The sequence below is a fragment of the Ambystoma mexicanum genome, chromosome 11 (assembly GCF_040938575.1).
Source record: "Ambystoma mexicanum isolate Mex_15411 chromosome 11, UKY_AmexF1_1, whole genome shotgun sequence".
Taxonomy (NCBI): domain Eukaryota; kingdom Metazoa; phylum Chordata; class Amphibia; order Caudata; family Ambystomatidae; genus Ambystoma; species Ambystoma mexicanum.
In genome coordinates, this window is record NC_090934.1 from 136395104 (window position 1) to 136414826 (window position 19723).

The window sequence follows — 19723 nt, forward strand, 5'->3', positions numbered from 1 at the left end:
CTGAGCAGTTCCCACTTGTGGGACACCATAGTCTGCCTGCTCAGAGCGTCCGCCGTCATATTCTCCTCCCCGGCTAGATGAATTGCCGTTAAGGAGATTCCTTCTTGAATTGCCCAATACCAGAGCCGCATTGCCTCTCCGCACAGAGGTAGTTACCCTACGCCTCCTCCTTTGTTTACATAATGCATGGCCACTGTGTTGTCCATCATTATCAGGACATTTTTCCCTTGACAGATGGCAGAAAAGCCTTCATCGCTAGTCTGATTGCTCTCAGCACTAAAAGGTTGATGTGTAGTTTGGACTACGATGGAGACCAACGACCGCGGATTGTCAGATCGTTCGCATGAGTTCCCCACCCCATGAGTGAGGCGTCTGTCACCACTGTAATCTCCTACCATGGTTCCCAAAAATGTTCTCCTTTTAGGATGTTTTCTGTACAAGTCCACCACAGAAGATCCTGCTGAACCTCGTTTGCAATCTGAAGGAGATCTGTCATTTGTCCTGAGAACTGGGACCATTGAGTCTTTAGAGCCCATTGAAGGGATCTCATCCTCAGGTGTGCCTCGGGCACTAGGAAGATGCAGGATGCCATGAGGCCAGGTAACCTTAAGAAGTTGTAGGCCTGGAGATTTTGGGCACTTTGGAATTTGGAAACCATCTGAAGAACGTCTTGAGCCCTCGACTTGGGAGGCAAGCTTTTTCCCAAGGATGTGTCTAATACAGCCCCTATGTACTGGAGCTGTTGGGAAGGTGTCATTTGTGACTTCTTGAAATTGAGGGAGAAGCCCAGTCTGTGGAGGAAGTGGCAGGTGACTTTCAGATGATTCAGGGCTTGTTCGGCAGAACACGCCCTGATCAACCAATCGTCCAGGTAGGGGTAGATGTGAATCCCCCCTCTCCTAAGGTGTGCTGCCACCACTCCCATCAACTTGGTGAAGACCCCCGAGGCGGAGGTCAACCCGAATGGTAGGACTCAAAACTGATAGTGCGAGTTGCCAACTACGAACCTCAGGTATTTTCTGTGCTTGAGATGGACTGGCACATGAAAATAAGCATCCTGGATGTCCAATGACACCAACCAATCCTGAAGTTGAAGGGCCTGAAGGATCTGAGAAAGAGACACCATCTTGAACGTGTCCTTCCTGAGGAGCTTGTTCAAGCCTCTTAAGTCCAGGATGGGTCTTGGGTATCAGTCCTCCGTTCTTTTTGGGAATCAAAAAATATGAGGAGTACCATCCCTTGTTCTTCTCCGCTACAGGTACTGGTTCTATAGCACATTTCTCCAACAGGGTTAAGACTTCCTGCTGTAGGAGCAGGTCTGGAAACTTCAAAGAGTGTCTCCCTGGTAGATTGCTTTGAGGTTGCGTTAGAAAAGGGAGGCAGTAACCTTGGGCTATTATTTCTAGAGCCCAAACATCTGAAGTAATGGTTCGCCATTCTTGCAGATGCTGGGACAGCCTGCCTCCCACAGGTGTCTTGTGATGCAAGTCCTCAAAGTGGTTTTGTGGCGGTTGTTGCGGCTGCTGATGGTAAAGAGGCTGCAGTTGGGGATGGCTTTGCACGCTTTCCTCGTCCACCATGAGTGGCTTTTCTCTGGCCTCTTTGACTGGCCATTCCTCTCGCCTTTCCATATGAGTAGTAGTACCGATAGGATTCTCCCCTCCAAGATTGTCCTGATGCACGAAAAGGCTGAGGCTGCCCAATAGCAGCTCCTAAAGATTTGGCAGCCGCTTTTGAGGTCTGCAACCTCTCAAGGTTCTCATCAGCCGTTTTGCCAAAAAGGTGAGACCCGTCAAAGGGCATGTTCAAAAAACGATTTTGCACGTCTGGTGCGAAATCAGACTTCCGCAACCACGCAAATCTGTGCATCACCGTGCTAGTGGCCATGGACCTGCTCACACTATCTGCAGTGTCAAATCCAAACTGAATGGATTCCTGCATGGCCTCCTTTCCATCTCTGGCTAGGAATCCTTCCCTTTCTTCCCCTTCTGGTATGTTCTCCGCCGCCATTGCAATGCATTCCCACAGAGTGTATGAAAATGTTGCCAAGGCACATGCAGAGTTGGACGATTTTAACACCATACTCCCAGCTGAAAATACCTTGCGTGCCCAACCATCCACACGCTTGTCGTCCCTATCTGGAGGGATGGAAGGGTACACCACCTTATTTGAAGCTGTGGCTGCCTGGACCACCAGACTCTCAGGAGTAGGGTGTTTGGACAGATAGCCGGGGTCGCTACTGGAAGGGCTGTATTTTGAAGTGAGGGACTTATTCACAGGAGGAATTGAGTCTGGGGTCTCCACATTTTTGGCCACCCTATTTTGTAAGGCTACATGGAAGGGTAAAATTGGATCTTCGGTGGGGCCATGATCCAATATATCAGTCAGATCACCCTGGATGAACTGAGTTGGTGGTTTAGCCCATCCTAAATAATCGACCACCTTTGTCATCAGATGCCTGTATGAGGGACTGGTATGTTCACCTGGTTCTAGCCTGCCAAAATCTGTCTCAGGTGAAGTGTCAATTTCACTTGCATTATGCAAGGTTTCCACCAGATCCCTCATTCTGCTTTCCTCAGAAATCAGACATTCTGGGACATTATGGTTGCCATACTCTAGGCCAAAAGGAACCTCCCCCTCCTCCTCCCAGACTCTTGCTCTTCAAAAATGGAAGTTAAGGATTTAAAATATTCTTTCCTTGGTAGAGGTTTATACATTTTTTGCAGTAGAGACTGAAGGCTTTACAGTCTTTGCAGCGTTTTCTTTTGCTGCTATTTTGAAAGTTTCTGGCTGAATTGGAGCTTTGAAACATTCGGCGCCGAGGGCTTCGGGGTGGACGTCGACAAAGGCGTCGACAAAATAGTAGTCGTCGAGGGAGCTGGCTTCGAGGGCGTCGAGCCTCTCTTCAAAGACTCGCCCTTCGAGGTGTGTCGGGTTCCGGACGGTGTCGGTGACCTCGAGCAGTCGACTTGAGCGATCTTTTTCGCTCGGGGTCCTGGAGGGTTCCCTGGAGGGTTCCCGATCTTTTCTCCTTCGATCATCCGGGCTCGAGGGCACGCAAGTGTCTGAACGTTAACGCTCCTGGCCGGCTTCAGAGGAAGGCGCGGACCGAGGCTAAGCCTTTTCAAAAACCTCCATCATTTTAATTCTAAATGCTTCCCATTCTTCGGAGGAAGAATGTTTTGTGGGGCATTTCCTTCTCTTGGGGGATTTGTCCGAAGACGAGGTGGAAGGGGACTGGTGGCGCCTTTTTTTAAAAACTTTTTTAAAAACTTTTTCGTCAAAGACAAAGAGTGGTGTGAACCACTTCGGGACCTAGACCGATGTTTTTGCCTTTCGCGTTGAGGAGATTTCTCCTCATGGAATCTCGACGCTTGAGGCTTTTCGGTCGGGTTTTCGACCTACCTGTAGTTTTCCCTTCCTCTATCGCAACGCCTTGCCCGTCATTGCCTGACACTTCGTACAGGCCCAGTGATCGGTTAGACGGTCCTTTAACATCTTCGGTTTAAAGAGCTTACAGGCTACACAGGTCCCTTCGACGTGATCCCAAGGGAGAGAAAGGTTGCACACCAGGTGCTTGTCGACCCAAGGGAATTTTTTGTTTCACTTAGGGCAGAAAGTTAAAGGGGTTCTATCCATAATGGAATGACACGACAGCTACGTGAGAATAATGTACCAAAAAGGGCAAATACATGCTCAAATGTCCTCCCACCTCTCTACCTACTGTGTGGGCAGAAGCCCAATGCGGCCCACCCAGGCCGGACAGATCCATTGATGGGAGTCTTCGATGGCCGTTTTCTTCACTGCTGTTGGATGTTTTCGATAGTCAGTGATATAGAATTTAAAGGATAGGAAGAGAAACTCTCTGTAATTTGTATAAATGAATGGTGTTATGCCGAAAGGAGAACCACGCGAAATAGCGTCCGTCTACGATGGTGGAAAAAAACAATCTGAGGGACCTCGACGCGTGAAGGACCATGGGTACAGTGGATGTCACACTAGGGATAGTATTACTGGCACGCCCTGTCGATGTCCCTTTTCGAATTTCAAAAACAACAACTGTAATACTCTGCAGTTTCCACTAGATGTCGGCCTATGCACAGCATGTTATCTAAGCAGATTCCACAAGCCTCAGAAATATATATATAGGCAGAAGTATTGGAGGGCAGATGGACATGTGTAGAAGGTCCGGGTACCATGTGGTCCTGGTCCAATCCGGGGCAATTAGGATCATGGATTTCCCTAATTTTCTCAACCTCCTGATGACTTGAGGAATAAAAATCTCAGTTCACTACGAACGCGTCTCCTAGAGCTTCTCTTAGGGGAAATTCCCCTAAGCAGTACCGTTCGCACTTCTGGTTGACGCCGGTCGCGAACAGATCCACTTGAGGAGTTCCCCAAAGGGCTAAGATCCCTTGACGGATTAGTTTCTCTTGAGCTAGTTTCCACACATGGGAGACTGCTCTGCCTGCTCAGAGCATCCGCCGTCGTGTTCTCCTCTCTGGCTAGGTGAACTGCTGATACAGAAATCCCTTCTTGAATTGCCCAGAACCAGAGCTGCATTGCCTCTCTGCACAGTAGTAGTGACCCTACACCTCCTTTCTTGTTGAGGTAGTACATGGCCACCGTGTTGTCCATCATTGTCAGGATGTTCTTCCCCCGCACAGAGGGTAGAAAGGCCCTCAGCACTAGTCTGATTGCCCTCCGCTCCAACAGGTTGATATGTAGTTTGGACTCTGATGGAGACCATCGACCGCTGATTGTTAGGCCCTTGGTATGCACTCCCCACCCTGTGAGTGAGGCGTTAGTTACTACCTTTACCTCCGGCCATGGTTGCCAAAAAGGTTCTCCCTTCAAAATGTTGTCCTTGCAGGCCCACCACAGGAGATCCTGAACGACTCTGTTTGGGACTTGAAGGAGATCTGACATCCTGCCTGAGAATTGAGACCATTGAGTCCTGAGGGCTCACTGGAGAGATTTCATTCTCGGGCGCGCCTCTGGCACTATAGAAATGCAGGATGCCATGTGGCCGAGCAACCTAAGAAAGTCGAAGGCCGGGAGACGCTGGGCACTTTGAAATTCGGTGACCATCTGTAGAATGTCTTGAGCTCTCACCTCTGGTGGCGAGGCCTTTCCCAGGAATACATCTAGGATTGCTCCAATGAATAGGAGCTTCTGGGATGGCATCATGTGAGGCTTCTTGAAGTTGAGGTAGAAGCCCAGTGTGTGAAGGGAGTGACAGGTGGAGCTGTGCTGTTCCAGGACCTGTTCGGGGGAACGTGCCCTGATCAGCCAATTGTTCAGGTATGGGTAGACGTGAATCCCCCTCTCCTGAGACTCGCTGCCACCATCGCCATTAAGTTGGTGAACACCCTTGGGGCAGAGGTCAGTCCAAATATCAGAACTCGAAACTGATAATGAGAACCGCCAACGGTGAACCTCAGGTACTTTCTGTTCTTGTGATGAATTGGCACATGAAAATAAGCATCCTGAAGGTCCAATGATACCATCCAGTCCTGAAGCTGGAGGGCCTGAAGGATCTGAGAAGGGGTAACTATCTTGAACTTCTCCTTCATGAGGAAGTTGTTCAAGTTTCTTAAGTCCAAGAGGAGTCTCAATCCTCCATCCTTTTTTGGAATCAGAAAGTACGTTGAGTACCAACCCTTGCTCCTCTCTGCTACAGGCACTGGTTCTATAGCACCTTTCTCTAGCAGCATTAATATTTCCGGCATAAGGAGCGGATCTGGAACTTTGAAAGAGCTGTTCTCCGGTGGATGACGCTGAGGCTTTTTTTAGAAAGGGAAGGCAGTAACCCATGGCAACTGTTTCCTATGCCCATGCATCTGATGTAATGCCATACCACTCTTTCAAATGCAGTGACAGTCTGCCTCCCCCTGGGGTCTTGTGAATTAAGACCTCAGAGAGGTTTAGAGGCGGCTGGAGTAGTGGCTGACGGTAAAGCAGCCGCTGCCTGGGCGGTTCTAGTACCTCTTCCCCGTCCACCACGGGGACATCTTTTCTGACCTCTTTGATTGGACAGTCCTCTCCCCTTCTAACTGAGGAGTAAAAGCAAAAGGACCTACCCCTCCAAGGTGTGCCGGTGGGGTGGTTCTGTGGCTGTCTAATAGCAGCACCAAGCGACTTTGCTGCCACTTTAGAGGTCTGTAATTTCTCTAGGCTCTCGTCAGCCTTGTTGCCAAATAAATGTGTAGCATCAACATGTTAAGTATTCTGGATTGCACATCTGGAGCAAAAACAGACTTTAACAAAGCAAACCTGCGCATAACTATACTAGCCGCTATGGACCTGCTGATGCTGACAGCAGTGTCAAGACCTGTCTGGAGGGATTTGCACATTGCATCTTTCCCATCCTTGACTAGATTTAAAAATCTGACACTTTCCTCCCCTTCGAGGATATGATCAGCCGCCATTGCTACACATTCCCAAATAGTGTGAGTGAATCTTCCCAACGTGCACGTATCATTTGCTGACTTTAGGGCCATACTTCCTGGAGAAAAAAACGTTCTTGGCCAAATCGTTGTAACGCTTATCCTCTCTGTCTGGTGGAATAGTTGGGTAAGCATTTTGTTTAGAGGTTGATGTGGCAGCTTGTACCACTAAACTTTCAGGAATGGGATGCTTTGTCAAGTAACTAGGGTCACTCTGGACGCCATGTATTTAGATGTCAATTTTGTATTCACTGCCGGAATCAATTCTGACGTTTCCCCAATTCGAACTCCCTCTCCTTTGCAATGCCACATGAAAAGGAAGAATAGGGTCCTCCTGTGGTCCCTTATCTAGGATGTCAGTCAGATCATCTTGTTTTAATATTGGTGTTGGTCTTTTCCACCCCATATACTCTACCACCCTGGACATTAACTGTCTATAAGACCCTTCAGCATGGTCAGTAGGGTCTGGTCCCCAGACTCTAATTCTGGTGACATGTTTAGTCCACTTGCATTCTGCAGGGACTCATGTACATGTTTTTAGTCTTAGTCAGGGACCCCAGGTGTTCCATTTTGGAGACCAAAAGGTTGTGAATCATCTGACGAATCTTCAGCTTCCTCATTAATTGAAGAAAGTGACTCAAAAAAATCCTTTCTTGGTAAAGGTGTATATATTTTTTTTGTGATCCTCGATGACGTTGATGGTGGTGCCGAAATCTTCCACAAAGTCGACATCGAGAGCTTCGACACAGTTGACGTCAAGGGCTTTGACGCCTTCGATGTCGAAGACTTGTCTGACGCTTTCGGTGTCGAGGACCTGTCACGGTATAATTCTTTCGGTGCCGACAGCGTCAATGACTTCTTCCATGAGGAAGATATGTCTTGACTCAAGGGATCCTTCAACCGCTCTCGAGGAGATATTTCTTTTCCTTACGGGCCCGAAGGTGCACAGTGTTTGCCCTGATCTTTTTTCTTGTTGAGTTTTTCGACCTGGGCATGGCTGTCACGAGTTTGAGGGTGTCAAGGCCGCATTCTCAAAAACTTGCATCATCTTTACTTTGAACTTCTCCTACTCAGCTGGAGAGGCCGATTTGGTCACCGTTCTGGGGAGGAGCTTGACATCGAAGACAGTGACCTATGGTGCCACTGCGTGATCTCAACCTCTTTGCCTTTGAAACTTTTCTCGACTCGTCTGAAGACACTTTTGTTTGCAGGGTCGAAGGGGATTTTGACCTACCTGCTGCAAATTTTCCTCTTTGCTTTTTCAGGGCTTTCAACATCATCGATAGGCAGGGCTAACAGTCGAAGGTAGCGTGAGAGGAACCGAGGCACCACAGACACACCCGATGGTGGTCTGTCAGGGCATTTTAGCCCCGATTTCAGAGTCGAAGACGCCGATGAAGATGCCATTTTGAACAATATATTAGAAGGTTTTCAATATGGAACCGAAGAGCACCATATCCAAAGCGATAACTTTTGCGGAAAAATTGAACTGAAGCCAACGGTCACTACGCATTCTTTATACCATCGATGACTTAGATATCGAGACGGAGGCCTCCGAGGGACATCGAGTCGACCAACTTAGACGCGCAGCACCCTCTGCTGGAAAACATTATCAAAGCAGCTGAAGCTGGATATGGAAATATCATAAAATGGGGAATACGTGGGAGGACACAATCCATTCGAAATAAGATAATATATCAGGAAGATACATTATCGAATAATATATCTAGACAACTTTGGGAGTGAGCGAAAATCCCAAATAAACAGTCCTGGCAGCAGAGTATACCAGGCAGTCACAAGTTTGTTGAGTGGATCAGAAGTACTGGGAGGAGAGTACACTAGGTAAACCTCAACGCGTGAATCAGAAGTCATGGCAGGAGAGTACACCAGGCAATTACAAGTGTATAAAACAGGCAAATGAGAAGGATTGTGTTAAACAAGAAAGAAGTCTAACATGGTGTGTGTGTGCGCGCAAGTGTTGCACTTGGCCAAGAGAGGCCCAAAGAACTGTTCTTGAAAGAAACCAAAATTGTGAAGTTAAAAAGTTATTGTGCAAGTGTTGTACTTGGCCAAGAGAGGCCCAAAGAACTATGGTGTATGAAAACCGCAATGAGTAAAGAAGAATCAAGTGGAATGCAGCTACGCTCTGGAAACAAGAACTTTATCCTTGAAGAAACTTTTGTTTATGTCATCTATCCTTCCTTTACGAACACTTTTCCTAACCAATCAATGTTAAAGACAACCCCCTTTTTCACCTTAGAGTTAAGTGTGTACTGTGAGGGTCAGAATAGAAAATTGGACACAGGACAGTTTTGGTTTTGACATCCAGACACAGGCATGGCCTTCGTTTTTGTTCATGTAGGGAAATTCCTCTTAGAGCAGGGTCAGAGAAGCCGTTTCCCGCCCCCTTTTATTTTCAATAAAGGTCTTTAACCAAAAACATGGCAAGCTTGTGTTTGACTCTTATTTTGGGCTCCTCATAGACACATGGATGTTTTGGGGTTGGTGGTCATGACCTGGACCTCTAAGACCTAGGGGGAGGCATGAGTTGAGAGAAAGGCCAGATCAGAAGGCGCCAAGGCCTGATCCAGTGAAGGGACAGCAGCTGATTTTCCAAAGCCTTTAAAACTGGGGACTTTGCCGCGAGTTTGGAAGGCAGTAAGTTCTCTTTCTGTGAGCCCTCATCCAGGATGTCTGTTCGTTCAAACTGAACTTTCAGTCGGGTAGGGGCTGGCATGCCCAATGGTTACACCACCTTTGTCAAAAGCCTCCAAAATGAAGCATGCAGCTTTCCCTATGTGCGTGTTAGCACAATGTCTGTGGAGGTGTCGAGGCCACTGGCCTCCTCTAAGTTTGAGGACGTGCCAAACCACCGCCCATCACCATAAACCACCTCTGGGAAATACCCTACTTTCTTGGACAAGGTCCCCCTCCTAGCCAAAAATGTCTTTCATCCTCATCATATATGCACTCATAGGGAGAACAGTGTATTCCAGGTCACAGAGGTGAAGTGAGCCGGTTCCGGGCGCTCGTTGCCCGAGGGCAGGATGGTCAGGCACAGTGTTGGATCTAGAGGAGCTGGCGGTTGAACCTGTATGTGTTGTCACTGTCCTGTATGGGTTCCCTATTGGCTTGGCCAATAGCGTTGGGCTTCAAGGGCACCAGCAGCACTGAGGCCCGGGACATCGGTGCTGGTGCCTTGGCGAAGATGTTGCGCATCTTCAGCCTAAATGCCTCCCATTCCTCCCGAGTGGAGGATTGTGTGGGAAAAGGTGCCTATGGAGCTAGCTCCTCAGAGGAGTCCCTGAACGGTGGGTGACTTCTCTTCTATTATGAAAAGTGAATCTTGTTGTCCTTCTGGGTCAGTGATCAGGTCTTTTCTATCATTTTCTATCCTTCCCATCAAGTCCAGGGATCTTGAATGAGTTTGGTAATCCCCTTTCTCATCCTTGTGTTAAAAGGTGAACAGTTTTGCAGTACTCTCCCGGAGTGCCTTTGGATGCGTAATCCTGGGGTTAGTGTTAATTCCCCAAACAGTCAAAACATACTGATGGGGTTCGAAGACAGACATCTGTCGTCCACAAACCATGAAGATCTTGAAGCAAGAGACCTTGGCATGATTCAGCATGATGCAGGAATTTTTGCGAGTAGCACTATTCCTGTAGCAAACAGAATGTGCAGAAAAATGGAACACAAGTCATAGGGTGTGGCACAGCGATATATACTGGCCTCAAGGCTTAAGGATGTTGTCAATAACCTCCTAAACCTTTACAAATATAGTTATTGGCGAAAGAGATCTATGGGAGGAGCCTTAGAAATGCAGGCATCTACCGCCAAACCTCTGAGCTGGTGGATAGCCAGTATGAACTGGGAGGCCCATTTTAGATGCCTGGAAAGCTGTTACTGTAGGAACAGTTTGGCATGTAGAATAAACATGGAGGTAGAGAAAAGTATTATCTCACTTTGGTATTATGGAATCTAACCAGCCGGGCATTTCCCAATTGCATGAGAGAATGCAACCCCACAAAAACACTTAAAAAAGGAGCATTGAATTAGAATGAGAAATGCCCAATGTCAACAGCAGTTCTGATTGAAACGAGGTCTAACAATGCTGTTGAAGTTTAATTTTTGTGCATCTGGCATATTTGGATTTTGTCAGAGCAACTATAGCTGCTTCAACCTACCAAGTATCTTGACATCCAGGTGATTCTTCATGGAGTTCTTCAGCAGTTCCCGCAGAAAGGACATAATATAGTCAAACACATTTTTATGCAACCAAGGTAGTCTTGAAATAACCTGGAAGAAAAAATAGATAACTGGCATCTGCTTTGATCATCAAAGACATTTTTCATGACTATCCTCAGCACTAACCATTACCGCCAGTGCTCGTGAAATTGGCCAGACATCCAATAGTAATGCAGTTATTTAATCAGAATAATCAAGAGATGCAAATCCATTGATGTATTGAATTTATCAAACGATTTCCACTTGTAATCATCTAGCAAGTCAAACATAATGTTTAGTTTGTAGTAAGTCAATTTGAATAGTGTATTGCAAAGCTTTTCTGGTTAAAAAAGCGGTTGTGAAAGCATTGGCGATCCCATTTGTAGAGCACAATAGTGGACAATTAAAACGCTGTATGTGAAAACAAATTAACATGGAAACCACATCACATTCTTATTTTCAAGAGAATAAAACAGATCCTCATTTAGAGTAGAAAGAAACACATTTTTAACTCGACAAACTCCTTTCTGAAATGTTTTTACAAACACAAACCCCAGAAAAGATTATCCTGTACAAATATATCATTTTTCAATTTTATTTCAATCTGTGAAACAGTGCAAGTAGACTGAAACCTGGATATTCCCAGCACTACAAATATCTGAACAGTATACACAGTATACTCCATCGGTTTGTCCTGCAAGGTGACAAGAGATTTCTGTAGAGTTACTCTGTGCTCTACAAACATTTCAAATGAACATATTTGTGTTATATGCCTAACGCATCTAGAAGCAGGTTCGTGTGTGGAGTACGACTTCCCAATGGATTACTTCAAACACACCTCTAGAGCAGCCATAGTCGTGGAAGGGTTAAGATTAGAGGCTGAAACAGTTCAATGTCTGGAATCCTCTATAACTTCTCAACATTGTAGCCCATATTTAAGCAAAGAATGTACCCCACAAGGCTGGCAGGGATTGCCACAACAGAGAAGCTCTGACCAGAACTTCCTCCTCTGAAAACAATGCAAACACCTAGCCATTGTGCCAAGGCTGTACAATCTTCAGTCTCCCAAAGGTAAACATATGTTCAGTATTCTGTAACATCCAGGGATGGCGCAACAAGGAAAAGCACTGCTTGTCTGTCCCTGGGTTCCTTCCCTGTATGCCCTTGCAATAGTGCCTTGTGATATTGTGGAGGAAGGCACACCCCACATATCCGTTTGGCAACTGTTCTGAAATGGTGCTCATTACATCATCACTGTGGTAGCAGACAACGGTCTAGCAGAGAGAGCACCAACTCTGCCCCACAGGGGTCAGTTCTCTTTCTCGAAGCAAATTGTAATACAAGCAGACATGTATTTTGCCAGGCTCAGTTTCTAAATAGTTGATCCCAGACTTGCCAGGCAAAACGCCACAAAATATCTGTCAGCTTACATTATGTCTTTTGTTGCATTGGTGTAGTATTTCAGAGCATGACAGATATACATTGAGTGTAGTTATTGGACTGCTGGGGATAAACCAGTATAAAAAGAAGGTGGAAATACCACAGACTTATTACATTGAAAATCTCCAGAAACATTTGAGTGGAAACTTTGGATTGGTTTGAACAACTACTTTTATTCTTATATTATCTACAGTATGGTTCCTGGAGCACAACAGTTTGTGTTTCCCCACTTTCCTAGCTGACATAATGGCAACTAAAAAGGCCACTTTCCAAGTGGCATACTTAATTTCTGACTTGTGCACTCCCAAGAGGGGTGCAATTTGCAAACTGTGAGATATGGGTGAAACAGATCCCACATTAATTATTAAGTCCATTTTTTCAGAGTAGAGAGACTTATGTCCCAGGGTCCTGGTGAATATAGACAATGCAGTCGGAAATCCAGGCCTAGTCCTAAGGCATGAGATAGGCCTGTCTTAGTGTCAAAGGGCATGGTAGGACCTGATGCGAGATTGTAAAAGGTAGAAGGTTATTTGTCACACACCAATGACATACATGTATCCATTTAGGTTGCTAAATCTTTTTAGTGAAAAAAGGTTGGTTTAATGGGGCAATGTCATAACACTCCAACCAGGGTTGGCTGAAGGTTTAAATGCCCTGATGCAAGGTCTTACTCCAACAGTAGATCTAGGTGGCCAAAGTCTTCAAGTTGAGCATGTCATGGACAAGATGGTAAATGTTGCCATTGCTCTTGAAGAGAAGATTCAGTTTCATGTCCAGGTTATGGGCTTGCAGTCAGATAAGTATAGCAGATAAAGCACAAGGAGGCTGAAAAGCATATACCAATATTCCTGACCAAGGAAGTGAAACCCCTTCCTGCAGGGAATGCTGCTGCAAAATCCAGACCAGGATTTGTGGTTCTTAGCAGTGCAATCAGATGAACAAGTTACTTACCCCTGGTAACATTCTTTTGACTGGATGTTCCTCCCACGTATTCCTCATCTTTGATATTCGATATCCAGCTTTAGCTGCTTTGGAAAAAAAAAATTCTGGCAGAGGGGTGTGTGCGTCGATGGAGTCGACTCGATGTCCCTCGAGGGCCTCCGTCTCGAGGATGTTGTCTTACAGTAGAAATACCAGCAAAACCACGGGAATGATCCTACTCAGCCTTGAAGCATGGGAAATTCTACTGTGGGGTAGGTTGGGAGGGCGATGAGGAATACGTGGGAGGAACATCCAGTCAAAAGAAAGTTATCAGGGGTAAGTAACTTGTTCAACGTAACTTGATCGTCAAATAGATTGTGTTCTCTCACGTATTCCTCATCTTTGATAGACTCCCAAAGCAGTGTTGGATGTGGTGGAGGGAGTGCAAATTTTCTTCTACGTTTTCATGAACCTAATGTAGGACTGCTTTTCCAAACATCGCATCCTGACCGAGGGAAGACTCTAGGCATTAATGTTTTGTGAATGTGTGAATCGTAGACCACGTTGCTGCCTCACAAATACTTTTTATCGGTACATCCTTTTGCAGGTCTGTAGAGGTAGCCATGCCCCTGGTGGAATGGGTTATTAACCCTTCAGGGGGATCCTTGCCTGCCAGTCTGTAACACTCCGAAATAGCCAGAATGATCCACCTGGATAAGGTCTGTTTCGGAACTGCCTGACCCAGTTTGTGGCTCATATATGAAATGAAAAGCTGACCATCAATGCCAAGTTCTGACAGCCTACATCTATAAAAGCTCAAAGTGTCCAACCTGTGTAATCTCTCCTCCTCCTTGTAAGGATGGGGTGGGGGTAGAAAGAAAGTAAAAAAATGTCTGTGCTACGTGAATGTCAGAAGTGATCTTGGGTAAGAATGAAGGCTTAACCCTAGAACAACCCTATCCTTATTGAAGATAGTAAAGGGTGGCTTAGATGAAAGTGCCTGCATCTCACTCACTCTACGGGCTGAAGTTAGGGCTACCAAGAGAATGGTTTTAAAGGTTATCAACCTTAAAGGACATGAGTGTGAAGGTTCAAAAGTGGCACACAAGAAATGTTAATACCGGATTAATGTCCCAAGTTGGAACCTGGAAAGGAGATGGGGGGGGACACATTGGTGAGCCCCTTTAGAAATTGTATCACTAGTGGAATTTTGAAATATGAACATTCCTTTGACGAGCGCTTAAAGATGGACATCACCGCCAAATAGCCTTTAATAGTACCAATATGGAGCTCCAAATTGGCTAAAGTTAGTAGAAAGGATAAAACATCCAGTTATTTACACAGGAAATTATCTATATTCTTGTTTTTGCACCAGTTGCAGAATTTGTTCCAACGGCAACGGTACAAAGACTTAGTTGCTGGCCTTCTGGCTGAAAGCAAAATCTCCATTATGTCATCCGGGAGGTCCTTATCCTTGTATCTCAGCCTCTCAGAAAGCAAGCATGAAGGTTGAGTGTCTTGACCTCTTGATGGAGAACCCGACCCTCCTCTTGCGAGACGATCCTCTCTTTGTGGAAGACGCATTGTGTTAGGGAGAATTCTCTGTAAAGGCTAATTTCCCAAACCTAGTGAGTCCCCCAGCAGCTATGCTGGATTTTTGGGGTTTATTTTTTTTCTCCTGCTAAGAGTGAGGCTCTTTTTCTCCCACTCTTAGACATGATTTGAGGTGTTCCTTTGACTTTGTATGTGTTTTATGGGCTATGGGGTCCTTTACCCCATAGGGCTTCATGTGTTTTTGGTATGTGGGTTACACAGCACCCTCTGTGCAGCAACCCAGGGGTGTTGTAGCGACCCCCAAACATAGACTCCATACCCTGGGACTGACTACTGTCTCCCAGGGCATGTAAAGTCACCATTGGCTTTACTAGTCTTAAATTGTGAACAGAACCAGTACAAACCATCATATTGTGGACGTACTGGTCGGGGCAATTCGATTGCCCGGGGTCTGTTGTTCGAGGGGGCACTGTCCAGTCCCCCCCGACCGAGTTTTGGCTGGTGGCATTGGATACTACTTTTTATATTCGACCGCAAATATATTCCTATGGGATTTTCCCATTGTTCGAGGCTACCACTTTTTAAAATGGCCTTGAACATACCGCTGTTTTATTAAATTAATATAAATTCACCGGTTGGTATTTTTTTGCCAAAACTCGGTTCCAAAATGGCGTTTGTGTTCGCTTCTGTGACTCCAACCCAAGTCGAGCCCTTTGTTCCACTTTTTGGCGGGCTTCTCCACAGAAGCCTCCAAAAGTGGTGCCACTCTGTCTGGGTACCACAGGGGATGTGGGATGGGGTTTAGGCACATTGGACTGAGTTGCCTTGGCAACTCAAGTCGCACTCTGGTGTGATTGGCCCAGTGGCGAGCCGCCCGGCTCACCACTTAGCATGTTTGAGTGACAGCTAGGACTGATGAATGGGGGTTTTCTGCATAAAAGCAGGGCTTTGGGGACTGGAACTTCAGAAGTCGCCACAGGACCTAAAGAATCCAAGGAGGGAGAAGCCGAGCCGACCTGCAACGACGACACCACTGGTGGAGCCCAGCTGAACCGTCTCACCACTTTTCCCGACGACAGAGGAGATCTCCAGTCCGGAGAGTCTTCATCCTTTGACTGGTGGGGATAACCAATTTGCCTGTCTTTTCAAGGCTGGATCATCTCGTGGCCGCCTTGCCTGTGCCAAGCACCCCGGCAACCGGAATACCACGGTTTACCACTACCGTGAAGAAAAGGGTAGTACCTTGTAACCGGAAAACTCTGCGGCTGGTTACTTCCCTGGCAGTGCAACAACCTTCACTTTCCTCCACGTCGAGACCTCCTCTTCCTCTGGACGAAACACCGACTCGCACCCGCTGCCAAGAACAACTGCCCCCACTGGAGCGTTCTTCCCATTTCAGGTACTGTGTCCCGCCTGGCTTCCCTTGCGACAGATCGTTCTGGGTGACAGTAAATTCTCGACTTTCTAACCCGGGTTAGCCTTGGGCGTGTTAACTAACTTTTCCTGACTTGATCTCAATCTTTTGTGAACTATCTACAAAGACTCATTGGGCATAAACCCACTGTGTGATCCTGGACACATTTTGCTTGCTCTCTCTAAGAGTGGGCCTGGCATTTGAACTTCCTTGCTCTCCAGTAGACTTTGCCTAACCTGCCTCACTGTGGTTCTTTTAAAAGTATTGAAATTGTGTGCTTTCATAACTCTGCCTTTTCCCTCCCTTTTTTTTATAACTTATTAGAGTGCCATCTTAGGTTAAGCGCTCACCTTTGTCTGAAAATAAGTGGTGTTTCTCAATAAGACTTGTCTAATAAGTAATCAGGGTTGTATATCTATAATAGTGACTGTGTGTGGAATTTACTTACCTTTTTGTGCTAGTGTAATTTACAAGTGTGTCTTTAAATAAATAATTATATACTTTTACACCAAAGCTCTGGTCAGTGTTTGCTTGTGCTACTGTATCTCTGTACCTATTGTGTATACCCTATATACTGACTAACTCATCTTGAAAGAAGTCTGACTGCTCAGCCACAGCTACCAGGTAAATCTGGGTGGTACAGACTGCTACCAATTGGGTTTACTGCCAACCACCTGTAGTCCTAAATCTTTTGCCGTGGTCCCTAAGGGAACTGAACAGGTTTCTGCCTTACACATTGGAGGACTGATGGACCACTTTCTCCTGGCCCAATCTGGGGGAATTAGGATCATGTGTTTCCCAAACTTTCTCAACCTCCTGATCACATGAGGAATGACGGGGACTGGAGGAAACGAGTACAGGATTGTAAATTCCTAGTCCACCATGAACGTGTCTCCTAGAGTTCCTCTTGGGGTAAATTCCCTGGAGCTGAACAGTTTGCACTTCCGGTTGACCCCTAGGGCAAACAGATCCACTTGAGGGGTTCCCAAAAACGATTTAGACAGACCGAACTGTGACCGCACAGAGCGGTCTTGCTAAAGCAAATTGTCAGCCACTGCGACATGCACAAGTGCACGCAGGGGCTGACAGGCACGCCAGGACCCGGAAGCGACCACGATGGAGTACGGGTACGTTTATGACTGTGTGTTGGGTGTACCTGTGTGTTTGTGTGTGTTTTCGAGGGGGGTCCTGGGTGGGGAGAGAGGTGGATTGGGGGGGTAGATATGTGATTATTTCCATTTTGTAGACCGCCTAAAATCGGCTGAAAAAAAATGTCCGATTTGATTAGGCTATAACTAGTAGGGCACCTGGCGGGGTCCTGATTTACCCAGGTGGGTAAACATATAATCTACAAAAAATCAGGATGATGAGATCCAGACCAGATTCTGTATGTGTATGTTTATTAGCATCAACACAGAAAGTTCAAAGTAATCAAGACAATTTATTTTACAGGTCTTTCGATAAGCACGAAAGATACAAAGTGAACGGACAAGGTAAGTGATACAGGGTGATAACACATATGAGTGTCGACCTCGGAACTGTGGAGGTCAAAACTATAATCGTATACACGTTTCCCGCAGTTGAGATGGGTAACAACCCTGGTAGGCAGGGAAAAGTGTGCTCTCAGACTTGCGTCAGTCCAAGGCATGAAAAACACATGGTGCACACAACACAATTTGAAAGAAACGTACACAAGGGGGGTGGAGTTGTGACACAGGGATCGACACGGGGTGTGTTTCGGCCAAAAAAGAGGCAGGAATGGTGCCTATCTTTGTGCTGGCCTTCGTCAGGAGATGCACCTGTGGCGGTGCTGTCCGTTGTGTCTGTGGGTGAAAAACATACTGGTGAGGATCTCGGGAGTCATTAACTAAGTACTCATTGGTATTAAATACGGGCAAAGTAGTGCCAGAGAGGTACACCATGTGGTGTATCTTGAAAACAGCGTACCTGCTATTGTTGTAGCAGGGGGCTGTTGAGAGGGTAATCCATGAATAATGCAGGATAATCGGTGCCGGAGTGGCACTTGTTCTGTCGGCTGTCTCGGTGGACGGGCCGATATCTCTCAGGATCCCGTGCGATTAGTAAGGGCCGGGATGGGTTCCAATCCTGAGATGGGATAAGAAATGGGATAAAAAACACGGGTGATGAAAACCCGGCTATGTGTGGAGGATAAAAACCCGAATGGTGACCCAGGGTGTAACCACACTGGTGTGGTGGTGATGCTCGAGGCTATAGGAGTAAAGTGCCGAGGCTGTGTGCTCCTGGGTAATGCCGGGGTGAGTGATGGTCGGCTAAGAAACATGACTCAGGTGGCATTTGAGTATGGCGTGAATGGACATGTGGCATTTGTAGTGGTGAAAGCTATGCCAGGCGTAAGATAGTCTTCCGTGGGCTGCGTGTTGGTGCCTAGAATGAGACTCATCATAAATGTGGGGACCGCGTGAGATGTCGCTATAGCAGGGGTAAGAGAAAATGACTTACCGCAGTGATTTCGCTGTAGCTGCGCTACGTGGAGCCAGGACCTCTGAACGCCGTGGTTGTTGTGGGGAAGACAGGGTGGTGGTGTCTGATAAGCAAAACTAGGCTGTGCTGGAGCCAATCCAAAGGGGCGGAGGGCCTGGACGCGGGAGCCAATCGTGGGGTGCTGATCGGGTGGTTAACAATCGCAGGGAGTGGTGGGAAATGTAGTTCCCACTGGTCACCAGGAGGGCGGCACGGCAAGGGGTGATGCAGTGACAAGGCGGGTTAAGTTCTGTGACTGGAAGTGTAATTAAAAATGTTTCCATTCGACAGTTATGTTCAGGCCGTTTCTAACTGTGTCCAACTTGTGTACCCATTTTTGTTCTAGTCTGGTAAGGGTCAAATTGATATCGCCACCCCGGCGTTGTGGCTGAAGTTGTTGGACCACCGTCCAGGACAGCTGGTCGTGGGTGTGTTTCGCCTTGGCGAAATGTTCAACTAATGGCTTGTCTTCGACTTGGTTCTTAATACAGGACCTGTGTTCGTTAATCCTTTGTTTGATGGGTCTGATCGTTTTGCCAATGTAGACCAATTGACAGGGGCACTTGATGGCGTAGATAATGAATTTGCTTTCGCAGTTCGTATGGCTGTTCAATTTCCAAGTGAAATTATTGTGGACGAAAGTTTTGCTGTTTTTGGTGAAGCGACATGCGACACATCTTCCACAACTGAAGTGTCCCACCACGGGTGGGAGATTCCATAAGGTGGAAGTGGGTCTGTTTGGTTCCAAGAAGGTGTGTACCAGTGTGTCTCTAAGGTTTTTGTTTCTTGATGAGGTTACTGATGGGGTTGTATGTCTGTGTCACTACATACAACCCCATCAGTAACCTCATCAAGAACACCATTAACAAACATTGGCATCTGATCAAAAATGAGGGAAGCCTATCCAGAAAACCCCTATTCGCTTTCAAAAAAAACAAAAACCTTAGAGACACACTGGTACGCCATCAAGTGCCCCTGTCAATTGGTCTACATTGGCAAAACGATCAGACCCATCAAACAAAGGATTAACGAACACAGGTCCTGTATTAAGAACCAAGTCGAAGACAAGCCATTAGTTGAACATTTCGCCAAGGCGAAACACACCCACGACCAGCTGTCCTGGACGGTGGTCCAACAACTTCAGCCACAACGCCGGGGTGGCGATATCAATTTGACCCTTACCAGACTAGAACAAAAATGGGTACACAAGTTGGACACA

The 19723-nt window shown here is 46.6% G+C and overlaps 1 protein-coding gene across 5 annotated transcripts in view; it reads right to left on the bottom strand.

Annotated features, from left to right (window-relative positions):
• The window catches only part of INPP5B (inositol polyphosphate-5-phosphatase B), a 1358813-nt gene that overhangs the window by 62209 nt on the left and 1276881 nt on the right, over positions 1 to 19723 (bottom strand). For all 5 annotated transcript variants that reach the window (XM_069622659.1, XM_069622660.1, XM_069622658.1 and 2 more), the window contains one exon: positions 10634 to 10745. In XM_069622659.1, the coding sequence (XP_069478760.1) occupies positions 10634 to 10745 (112 nt within the window). The remainder of the gene's footprint in view (positions 1 to 10633; positions 10746 to 19723) is intronic.